At 37.8% G+C, this 13090-nt stretch overlaps 1 protein-coding gene across 1 annotated transcript; it reads right to left on the bottom strand.

Annotated features, from left to right (window-relative positions):
• Positions 1–1057: 1057 nt before the first annotated feature.
• On the bottom strand, positions 1058–12759 carry LOC123745384 (protein BCCIP homolog). The gene is made up of 7 exons (XM_045725888.2): positions 12482–12759; positions 10160–10312; positions 9759–9875; positions 8418–8605; positions 5232–5385; positions 4948–5108; positions 1058–2239 (listed from the first exon to the last, which is right to left on the bottom strand). The coding sequence occupies exons 1-6, from the start codon at positions 12584–12586 to the stop codon at positions 4950–4952; spliced, it is 876 nt and encodes a 291-aa protein (XP_045581844.1). The 5' UTR covers positions 12587–12759; the 3' UTR covers positions 1058–2239; positions 4948–4949.
• Positions 12760–13090: the final 331 nt, after the last annotated feature.

The raw sequence follows: 13090 nt of genomic DNA, 5'->3' as shown, positions 1-13090 counted from the left end.
CGTGAGCAATTTCTTTAATACTAATCATCCATTAATTTAAATGCTATTTAGAAATAAGCAAGTATAGCATGGGCTAATTTTAAAATACCTCTGATGTGATCTTTTTATAACATACCTGGAATGAGTCTTGAAAGTTTCTCTCGAAGCCTAGCCCTAGATATGTCTAGAGGTGGGTATGGATAGCAAACTTGTCAGAGGGCATCACTAAAAGAATTGTAAGACTAGCCTATGCTATGCTTGCAAATTTCAAATTCATGTTAAAATACTTGGATGAGAAAATATTTCTATTTTAAAGAAATGGTGCATAACATTCGCAAGGTAAAAATTAGGATATGCAGCAGTTAGGTGTGTGTGTGTGTGTGTACACACTCACCTAGTTGTGCTTGCAGGGGTTGCAATTTGGCCCCCTCAACTGTCAATCAACTGGTGTACAGGGTCCTGAGCCTATTGGGCTTTGTCATATCTGCATTTGAAACTGTGTATGGAGTCTGCCTCCACTTCCTAATGCATTCAATTTGTTACTCTGACATTAGAAAGACATTATATTATCTTTGTGGCTTATTTGGGTACTGTACCAAGTTTCCACCTGTATCCCTTTGATTGTATATAACCTGTGCTAAATGGTTTGTCCTTATCTACCCTATTAATTCCTCTGAAAATTTTGTAGGTGGTAATTGTCTCTCTTCTCTGTCTTCCAGTATCATGTGGTTAAATGCCAGTAGTCTTTCCTCTCAGCTCGGCAACTACTCTGATGGCATACCTCTGAACTTTTTCTAACTTCGACTAGTGTTTGACTAAATATGGGCAATGCTGAGTCCCATACTCCAGGATTGGTCTTATAAATGAGGTATACAAGGTTCTGAATGTGTGTGTTTTGTATGGAAGCCTTTTACTTTTATCTTCTGTATTCAATTTAATTATATGTATATTAATGAGGGGTCATATTTCAGATTTTTTGGTTCAAATAAGAAAATTACAATACAAAGAATGGTCTATTGCATCAAAACTTCAAGCAACTTGGTAAGGTCCCTTTGGTAGTCATGTGTTCAAATCCAAATTTTTACAGGATAAACTTTTATTTTTAAACAATTATAAAACTACATTCTGTACAAATAGATATCCAAGTATAACAAAAATAATTTAATTGTTAATGCTGTAATAGTATTAATATAAAATTATCTTCACATTATTTGCATATACAGTACAATAATTTTAGAAAAAATACATCGGAGGCAATTTTTATTCAATGCATTGAGAAAATTTTTATTTTTAGTAACATGGTTGCAAAGATCAATTGCATGATGTTTGTAATCACAACTGACCACCATACACATGTAAGCTCATTCAGACTAAAGCCTGCACTCAACAGTTGCATTGGATCATGCACAAACCTCACTTCAACACCAGGTAATTGTCACCCCACCACACTGCCTCTCCACATGCAATATCTCCACCCACCCACACACACACACACACATTTACATTTATGCAATACCTTGCAGAGGTCATTAATGCACTTCTTCATAAGTGACATCCAGTGCCTCACCCACATGTAGTACCTCACATAAATATTCAATTCATCGCCCATACAGGCAGTAACTTAAAAAGAGTCTTGCTCTAGTATAAAATGCATCATACATGAGCAGTAAGGTGTACCTTTATTTCACGTATATCAAACCTCCATAATAAAGGGCAAAGAACTATATTAATAGGATATTGTTTTAACTGTGTTAGCTTCTATATTATGAAATTTAAGATAATTTATGAGATTATATATGTCATTTCATATTTACGAGTTTTTAAGTTTTTAAAATAACCAATCATAAAATCATTCATATTTATACTCCATAAACTGGAAAACATGTCATCATTATTTGTAAAGAAACATTAAAATAAATGGTGTTTTCTTATCACAATTTGAACTTTGTCAATTATGAGACCTAGACGATAGTCATGCTCTTCAAAATTACCCAAGCCAAAACAAGTGTATGGAGCAACAGAGAAAATTTGCCACAAACCTATAAATTATGTGGAAAGGCATTAAAGAACTAACAAAGATCTAGGGGTGGTTCTGGATAGTAGACTGTCACCAGAGGAGCACAAAGAACATTGTGCAAGGAGTATATGCTACATTTTCCAACTTCAGAATTGCTTTTAAATACAGTCGGCTACATGGTTTCCGAACCCCTCGGAACAGCGAACGGATAACCTATTGTGTTTGGATAAGTGGTCCGTCATCCTGAAAAGGTAGGGGAAAATAACTGATAATTTGGTTACAGAAATTCTAGTGTTTTGTTTGTACTCACTGATATGAGAAGTTCTGATCCGCTTGTTAACTTTATTACAGTTGGAGCATTGTAATTTAGATAGAAAACTTGGTGGTGGATGATGATAATGTTGGGTTGACTGAAATGGTGATTAGGTAACCTCAGCAGACTGCATTTTACCATGTACTCTAATGCACCTAATGCCATGGCAGAGTTTAAAGCTTCTGAGCCATCCATTAGTGTATGAAAACTGCTCATGGCATTGTTTATGGTCACTGGGCAAACTAGTTCCATCTTCAATGCACATTTTTATTCAGACTGCCTGCCCCACCAGTTACCCGAACTAACCTAAATTGGATAACAGGCTTTTTTTTTTTTTTTAAGGCATTCATTCATAAAGCACATGGCTGACTGTACATGGATTGTGAAATACTAAAGAATCCTCAACTTTTTTTTAGATCAAAACTAGAATATGCAGCAGTAGTATGGTGCCCACATCTCAAGATGTACATCAGACTGGAAAAATTGCTTAGCAAGTGATTATCAAAAGAAGGTGCCAAGCCAGGAAGACTATGTAGCACCATTAAAGTTGCAAGATATTCAAAAAGCACAATCACTAAGGATGCCAATACGAGAACAAAAGTGCACAAGGCAAGTGACCGCAAGGGTCAGGTGGGAAGCGACGCGCATGTCCTAAAAATCAGGACATTCAACAAGGATGTATATGACTAAGAGGGACAATGCAGTTTGGTCAATAAGCAGGGTGACATTCCATTATGTGCCCCATAAGTTAAACGTGTATGGCCAACGTAACCTCGCCAGAGCCATTTCACACTGCTGGTTATGGTGGTAGAAAAAAGGCCAGGCGGCCAGATTACCTTTAAAAACATGCAGTTTACAAGTAACAGAAGACCAATGACCCTGTCAAAGAGCACAGATCAAGGAATCTGTGCTAGGTAGACTGGGTAGAAATCTGAATAGGGAATGCCTTTTTAGGACAGGACAAGTGTGGATAGCCTCCTTAGCAGCAGTATCCGAATGCCAATTTAAGGAAATACAGGGAAGAGGAAAGGGAAGGGCTCTAAAGCATTCAACTCTGAGTAAAATATGGGGAAAACAAGACAAAAGAACTTCAAAGATTAACTCCAAAAGTTTAGCAGAATCTTTGTACAGAAGGGGACTACCATAGTATGACATAGGATTTTTACCATGACTTTTACTCGGAAGAATGACCTGCTTCTGAGTAAGTCATAGCACAGGTCTTAATCAAAAAGAGAATTTGAAACCATGAATGAGGCCTAGGAAGACAGCATCAATCGCAAGTGGAAGTTGACGGAGAAAAAGGGAGTCATCACTCCAACAACACTCAACACAAACGGCCAAGAAAATGCCAAAAGGAAGGCAAGAAGACCATTGAGGGGCAACCAGGGAAAATAGAACAGTGCTCGGAACACTACCTTGGGGAACATCTTTGTAGTGTTGAAAATGTCGGAGAAAGTGCTACCAAGTCTCGCATTAAATGAATGGCTAGACCCTAAGCATTTAAGGAATAAAAGGGAGATTGCCACAAAAGCCAAAACAATGGAGTTGGAATATAATACATCTCCAGGGTCATATCACAAGCCTTTTCCAAATCAAAAAGGATGGCAACAACAGAAAAGGATGGTCTTTACAGCAAAGGCAGAATGAATATAGACCTCCAAGGCCACTAATACATCAGTCTCAGTCGTGCTTTGACACTTGCAAAATCCAAACTGAGAAGGGAAGAGATGGCAATAGTGTTCAAGGAACTACATCAGACGCACATTGACCACACGTTCAACAAGTTTACAGATTTAACTCATCAGGACAATGGGGCAGAAATCCTTTGGGAAAGACCCGTGAGTACCAGGTTTCCGAATAGGAAGAAGCCAGTCCTCAAGCCAGTTCGCTGGGATTGACTACTACTCCCAAATACGGTTATAAATATTCAGCAAACACTGACAGGAGCAAGGAGGCAGATGGCGAATCATCTCGTAATGGATGCTGTCTGCACCCGCCAGTGTAGAACTGCAGAAGGTCAGGGCAGACTGGAGTTCTGATATTTAAGACATTTATTTATCCGATATCTAATATCTAATAATTTCCGATACAAAATTTAACAAGCAAGGAGCCTTCATGGGGGTAAGGTAGGCACAATACAAGGACGCATTAGGGACAGACACAGATAAGCCTGCAAGCAGGCAATCCATTCAGTAAAAAGATTGCAAAGGGGAGTGAGCAGGGCTTTCAAATAGGGGATTGCAGTACAAGCATGACCAGGTACTTTGTAGGGTCAGCATGAAGTATCCAAGGCAATATCCATTGTGTAATAATGGAACACAGGTTTCTACATTTAAGCTCTGGATTGTGGTAGAGCTAAAGGCCCCCACTGAGCCGAGACAAGCCCATCCGACACTGCAAAGCCTCAAGACAAAGCCAACAAATATGCAAGGCACCTAAAGACAACATTAGGGAGGAATCCAATACAGAAGCATTCACCTATCTGCACCCCCAGGTATGACAAGGTTGAACAAAACAATGTTCAGCATTCAAAAAATACTATGTCCACTATTTTTTTTAAATCTAGGGCCTAAGCTGTGGTATTTTGTTCAAAGACTGATTACTGAAACACAAGTTTGTAATTATAGATTTTTATTACCGTTATATGGCTTGCTTGACTTTAGCAATTATTTCTGCCAATTGTGAAGCATTGAGGAGAAGAACCCGTCGGTATGGAGTGTACTGATCATCATCGTCATCCCAGTCTCCAGACATACCAGTATCACCCTTCACGCAGTATTCAAAGTTTGCAACACTCTCCTAGAGGATAAATAAATTGAAAGTATAATAAAATTCAAAACTCTGAAAATAAGATTCACATCTTAAAAAGATAATTCACATAATAAACATGTCTTGCTACCTCTGAGTATCCCACACACTTACCTCAGCAATGACCTCCTCTTCGGGGTTACTCCACAGCTCAGTCTCGACCATCTTTTTCTTCTTTTTCTTCTCCATCTTGAAAACTTTGCAAATCAACAATAGGTATGCAAAATCATAAGGCATATTTTTTGCCTTCGCTTCATTTACCTCCTTCCTGTTGCAAAGTAGAGATAATAACCGATATTACAGAATCAACAACAGTCTCCATTATACATTATCAGATCATACTACTAACTGAATTAGATAATTTTTAATCAACTCATTGCTGATCCAAAAAATAAATCCAGGGGCGGCCATATCTTGGGATAAAAGCATGGCATTGTAATCACACAGTTGTATAAAGAGTTTAGGCTCTGCAATGTGTGCAGGCTTCTGTTAGGGATGGGTGTGGATAAACTAACAATGTGGAGGTACTGGAATTTTTCAGCAGTGGCGTGTAGAGATGTGGTGGTGATGGTGGTGTGGAGGATTGGTCGACTGATTGGAATTGTCTCACCTCGGCCCCACATGCAGAAGTGTAATGGGCATGGGGTGGTGGCACTGCAGCATTTTGGTGCTTACATATCAATGACTACAGGGAGTGAGGTCATACCTCCTAGTTTTTGTCCCCGATGCTTTTCAAACATGTACCATCACCTCAAAACTTGCCCTATATTTATAGTTGTACCCAATTCAGTAATTAAATTCTTTCTATAACAATGTACAGCATATTACAGGTTTCCTGGAGACATGAGCTAAGAGGTAATTATCAAGAAAGTACCCAGCCATTATGACTATAAAGCACTTCGAAGGGATATGAGGATAAGGATTTAGGATACAGGGAAGAAAAGGAATGGTGCCCAACCACTTGGATGGTCAAGGATTGAATGCCAACCTGCAAGAAACAAGGCTGTCACTCTACAGTATAGTCCAGTCCAAGTGGTTGGACAGGAGATACGACCTACTGTACTATACAAAAATAAACAAGTAGATGGAAGGAATGTTAAAATGCTGGACAGGGTAAAACACAAAGCAATGCTTCACCCTAAATGGAAAAAGAATTAAGACTAAAAATATTATTAGCCGAGTACTGTAAGGTTCCATATTAAGGTTAATTATTTTTAATATAATGTACACCAACCACATATAGGAAGTTACACCAATAATGCAGCCATGCAAAATGACTACACAGTGTAAACTCCACATTTGGTAAGTGCTACCATATTGCCATCATGATTTAAGTGGCAAATTGAAAAGCAAAAGAACCTCTGAGTAATGGTAGGAGGTCTACATGAAAGAATATATAAATGAACCTTTAACTTCAACAAAGGAAATGGTGAAGAACAACAAAAATCCTCAAAGAACCAAGTCAACTCTCATGCCAACATTCCTTGATACAAGGCTAACATATATATTGTATGTATAAACTGCCTGCTTGTCCCCCTGCCAATGAATTAAAATACTGTATCTAAAGAGCTAAGAATAGCATTGGAATGATTTTTATGGGACAGAGGCTACAATGCCAGTTACCATGCTCAATGTCATCACCACCTTGAGTCGGCTACACACCACACGCACTACAGTATACTGAAACAATTTATATTATGAATTTGACTTTCAAATACTTGTACTTTCATTGGGGCCAGATAATATATTTTGTTACAGGCATTTTAAGTATCTGAAGAATTGGCCAATGTTTCTTATTACTGCTTATTCTAATTATCGGCACCTAAAATAAGAATAACGGAATGATTGCAAACTGTGCATGAAGCTCCAGATATCTAGTGTGCCAGGCCTGTGTGGACAGCATCAGATCACTTCCAGAAAAACTCGTACAACCTTCCCCAGGTTAAGTTAAATTTTTTAAGTTATATTTATGCGGTCAAAGTTAAGCATAAGGACAATCAAGAAGGAAAGTGGTTGATGCAATGAAAGCTTTGGCCAAGAAAAACAAGCCTGAAACAGATGCAGTCAGAGGTCTCCAAGAGGTGTGCTAACTTTTATGTATAGTTGGGATAAAATGGTGCGGTAAGAGCATAAAACTAAGAGCAGTGAAAATGGATTATCTGAAAAGCATGCAGGTATCTTGAGGTTATCTTGAGATGATTTCGGGGCTTTTTTTTTTAGTGTCCCCGCGGCCCAGTCCTCGACCAGGCCTCCACCCTCAGGAAGCAGCCCGTGACAGCTGACTAACACCCAGGTACCTACTTTACTGCTAGGTAACAAGGGCATAGGGTGAAAGAAACTCTGCCCATTGTTTCTCGCCGGCGCCCGGGATCGAACCCGGGACCACAGGATCACAAGTCTAGTGTGCTGTCCGCTCGGCCGACCCGGCTCAGGTACAGTACAGTATTAGAAAAAAAATAGATAAAAAAAATGTAAATATCATGGAGATATAGATGGTGAAAATTAATCAACTTAAAAGATTGAAAAGAGCATACCAAGATAGTTTGGGAAATTCAAATGAATGGAATATGGTAGACTGGTGAAGAAGGTATATTAAATATAGAGTAGGAGAGGAGGGGCATGATGAGGGGTTGGCAGACATGGCGAGTAGTCATTTAAAAAAAGCAGGCAGTATGAATGATAAATGGGATAAAGTAATGCACAAGGAGCAAGAGGGAAGTGGTTTGTAGGGAAGGGAATGCATTTTTATGTAGTGACAATTCAGAAGACCAGGTGCACAATGCTCCTTCTGAAGTGGTGGGGTGCTGACCACTGTAATACAGCAATATTTTCTATACTGCCTGCAACTACTAACGTTTGTAATTATTAAACACGTACTGATCCAGCGAGACACAGCACCAGTCAAGAAAATATAAATTCAATTCAGTCTAAGTGTTATGCAAGAAAATTCTCTGCAATGACTAACACAGCACAGAAATTAAAATAGGTAAGATTACCTAGAAACAATGTTCTAAGATAATGATGATCACTCCCATTTTGAGACACTGTATAGATCATGCAGTATAGTTTTGGGCCCCTATACTATAGCTTGTAAATTCTCTTTGAGAATATACACAAAAAGTTGACAAGTTAATTCTAGGCATTAAACTACTACAATAGATAAATACTAGAGTATTTTTGCAGCACTACATAGTACTGTAACTTTTTTTGTTTATGTCAGCAAGAGAGTACAATACTGTCCAGTAAAGGCATATCATAACAGTCCACTAGGGACTGTGTTCAACCGCAAGAGATACTAACCTTAAGCTCTCAAACACTGGGAGAGAGAACTGTGGGGGAAGGTTTACTAGCCGCTCAGAAATAAGGAGGCCCACATGCTTGCTTTCATTGCCCAATATGTCACGAAGCAACCGACTAGTCGAGTCACTACCATGGCTTGAACATTTTTCAACTAAAGCTGTTCTGAGCTCTGCTATGCATTTTTCATCCTGTAAAATTACATTTATCAAATTTATCACGGGTAAAAGTATTAAATATTTATTTTTTAGTGAAATTAATTTTTGGCTGGATGCATGGAAGCTTAAATTTACCCTCAAAGGCTATGGCCCTAGTAAAGGTCATTGACAATTCCATTTGAAAACTATTATCTTTTAGCCATCTAAAGTATACAGAGAAGAACCTTTAGCAGTAGGAACTATTGAAGTAGTGTACTACATTATTCATAAACCATTAAGAACACGAGCAATTCATCATAGATTCCTTACATCTTTTACACAAACTGATTTAACCTAGACAGACCAATCCGAGAGCAGTGTAATTTCTCAATGCCAAATATTAACAAGTCATGATCTATGACCTAAGTTTACAATATTACCATCCATACTGAAGTGGCCTATTTTAAACTTTCACTGCAGAAAGCATCTGTGGTCACCCAGCAGGTGTTCTCCCAGTTTTGCAAAAACCAGGAATCTTATAATGACTGCTTATAAGTGCTGAAAATAAAAATCAGAGTTTGGAGCTGGAAGCTGCTACAGATTGTCAGTTACAGAAGAGAAAGTGACTGTACAGAGTAGAACCCCCCCCCCCCCCCCACCACCAAAAAAATACTAGTACCTCCCTTAAAATCCCTACAGTCACTTATTTCTATGATTTTTATATATATATATAATTTATGTCTGGTGTTCTGTAAATTACAGCACTTAATGTAGATGCTTTATTTGCATAATATTTAATTTATTATATAATTAAAAAAAAAAAACACTCCTTGGGAAAATTTGTACCTAGAATGACAACATTACTGTGTATACAACCAATTATTTTCCATTACAACCAATCATAACCTAAGAAACCTACATAGTAATAGAGCACAAACTGGTAATAATGATGTAGAAAAACAGACACTGACAAAGAATAAACTACTATTTACAGACATTTTACCAATACTGTATTTGCTTTATCAAATCTAACAATCTTAATAAAGCACTTGCACGCAAAATGTCATCTATAAATCAAATCTACTTTCATCATTTCATTCCATTTCTATACACATGGAAACAGTGAAGGTTAATTTTTTTTGTAAACATTTGTTATATTAGGCAAGTTGGAAACTGGATCAGTAGACAACACAGTTTGGTAACTAACTTTCCTGGATGTTAGGTTGATAATGGTGGTCACACCAAATACTTGCTCAGCATCCTCTTCACTGGTTGTGGGCATATCTTCATCGTCGTCGTCTTCGTCATCATCACCACCCACTTGCTGAACAAAATAAAAAAAAAAGGGAAAGGGGAAAATTAATCAACTTAAAAGATTGAGAAGAGCATACCAGGATAGTTTGGGCAATTCAAATAAATGGAATATGGCAGACTGGTGAAGAAGGTATATTAAAATAAATATGGGGTAGGAGACATTAATAAGCCCACCAGCATGAAATTAAAGATACAGTTACTGAATCATCCCATTTTACCCTATACAGTAACATATCAATGTAATACCTGCAGCTAACAAGCTTGCTTCATAAGCAAGTACAGTACAGTACTTACCTTAATAACGGAGCCAACATAGTTTTGAGAAATAATGGTGTCTGCGATGCCTGATATATCAACATTTAAGCCACGAAAATTTTGCTGAAGAAGCCTCTTTATGCCATGGAAGTCTCCATCATTGGCCTGGAAGCCTTCAAAATCAACATTAACCTGAAAGACATTAATGTTTTTATAGTCTAGTAACTTTAGTCTAGTTCATTTAGTATGCACCCCATGCCTATCCTGTGGGTGGTAGTGGAACAGGTCAGAGGCACATAATGGGCTCAAGAATTGAACCTAAAAATTTATTTGGCTAAGCAAGTTCTAGTCTTATAAGCTAATTACTTGGTTTAATATGTATAAATCAATAATGAGTTCATGAGCTGGACCATGCCAGTCTCTAAGCTAAGCAATTTATATTTGTACTCAACTACATACTTACACATACTAGTACCGTAATTAAATTTGCTTATGCAGCCCAGACCCATCTAGTAATTGGAAAGGTTTCAATCACCTGAATACACTACATAAAGTTGCTTATAGGCAATCCAAGGTTATAGTCAACTCCTCCTCTGAAAGCATGCATTCAGAAGATTTAAGGTACTGCTTGCCACAATATTAATGAGCTTCATTTGTTACTTGATAACAAATAATAGGATGATAGGAAAAAATAATTGGATGATAGGAAAAAATAATAGGATAGGAAAAAATAATAGGATAGGAAAAAATAATAGGATGATAGGAAAAAATAATAGAATAGGAAAAATAATAGGATGCTCAAGGGTTGAATTTTTGCCGTATCCTTGGATATGAATGATGCCTCACAATTTTCAAGCATCCCAGCTGGATCATTCTGTGCCACGGAAGTTACTGAAGAAAATGTTTATGCATCCTAAAAATTATCATCAAGAGTCTCTCCACAACAAAAAAGGGAAGCATTTTTTTCCAATCTCTCCCAATTTCCAAAATGGAATACTGCAGAAGTGTTTTGTTGCACAGTGACCAAAAAAGTCTGCTCAAAACCGAATGGTCCCATGTACGACTCCCATGCAGGACGAGATGTTTGGACACGTTTTCTTACACTTGAAGCCTTGGTTCACCTAGCAGTAAAACAATATCCACGAGTTAGGCATCTTTTGTGGGTTGCATCCTAGGTAGGGTCAATCGTTGGCCGAATGACACTTTGATAGGTTGAACTATTTCCGACAATGGGGATCAGTGTGAAATTGTGAGGTACCCCAGGGTATGGCGAGAGTGAGGTAATTCAGAGTACGGTCAAATCATACACAGGCATTTTGAAAAAGCGTGTTTTCCCAAGTGTTAAAATCATGAATTATATTTATGTTTATCGATCTTAATGGGCACCTTGAAAAGTTACTGGCTTTCCTGGTCCCTTTTAGGCCACAAGAGATGGTGCTCCTCAGCAAATTCAGGTTGGTTAGGTTAGGCTGAGCTAAGCTTACGTTGGATTAGGTTGAATTGGGTTAAGCGTGATAATTTTTTAAATCCATTTCATTTAGTGTTGATAACTGGAAAATGAGCGTTGTCAAAACACCTGCGAATGATTTGACTGTATAACATTGGTTAAGTTTGTTAGACATGAAAAATGTGTGTTATGGTACATTAACTTATAACCACTTATTTTACCCTTTACCTAACCAAGCCTGAACAAATGTTCCAGGCAACATGAATAAAACACTAAAACTTATCTATTTTCTTCAAGAACTACTGAAAATTATGCCTGAACCCGAACTGTCTCAAGAAGGATACAAGTCACATCGTACACAAGACGATTCGCCAACAAATTTTGAAACGTAATAACCCAACCTAACTTAACCAAGCCCAATACAGCCTAACATATACCAATACATCCTAGCCTAACAATATATACAGTTTTCAAACAAAAAACGAGTTAATGTAAGAAATGACCATACCCACCCGAGAAAACGAGTCGAACTAGAGTTAGTTTAGTTTATTTATTATGCACCCCATCCCCATCTTGTGGGCGGTAGTGGAAAGGGTTACAGAGGCACATAATGGGCTCAGGGACTGAACTCCCACAATTCATTTAGCTAAGCAAGTTACAATCTTGATGAGCTAGTTACAAAATTCAGTGTAAGTCGTCACATCAACAATGGGTCAAACTAGAACAAAACAAATTTCCATATTGAAACACACCAATATCAGCCATCTAATTCATTCTAAAAAAATTAACAAGATCTCTCTCTCTCTTTCTACATTACTAATTCATCATTAAATTCATCAAGAAAGAAGAAAAACCACAATATATTAAACTTAACACACCCAGTCTTATTAAAAGCCCTGAAGCAAGTGACTCACGTTCTGTCCTATCATGTCATCGTGCTCGTCCTCTCCGTCACTGTCGTCCTCGGGGACATACTCCTCCTCGGGGAAGACAGCTCGAGCTTTCTTAAGACCCGACATGCTTGAGGTGCTGCTCCGTCAAGGTGCAGGCCGGACTCTTCCCGTCCACATGGTCACCCTCTTACCTCAGAGCGCAACGTCTATCTTAATCTTTCTGTTAAAGAAAAATCGTATGTCTTAAATTATCACTAATGTAATATACTACGGTGCTACTGTGATTTTTATTGTTAAACTTTACACTATTTATTGGCGAGCGATATTGTATTTGATATATCCAAGTCACATATTTGTAAGATTGACAGAAAAGTTGAAAATGACATTAAATGTTGTAAATATAAATGTCTTAATTAAAATAATCAATAACTTGTAATAGTTTAAGTTAGTAAAATATGAAAATGTATTTTAAAGATTATTAATAAAACTGCAAAGTTTATCAATAATATAAGCCGCATATAAGTCTATAACCCTAGCAGAAAGCATGTTGTAGATGACAGTGAAGCCTCACTGAACCACCGACACGGTCAGTGAAGCCTCACTGAACCACCGACACGGTCAGTGAAGCCT

The sequence above is a fragment of the Procambarus clarkii genome, chromosome 44, assembly GCF_040958095.1.
Source record: "Procambarus clarkii isolate CNS0578487 chromosome 44, FALCON_Pclarkii_2.0, whole genome shotgun sequence".
NCBI classification, from domain to species: Eukaryota; Metazoa; Arthropoda; class Malacostraca; order Decapoda; family Cambaridae; genus Procambarus; species Procambarus clarkii.
The sequence above is the reverse complement of the archived record's forward strand: the minus strand, read 5'-3'. Positions and strand labels throughout refer to the sequence as shown.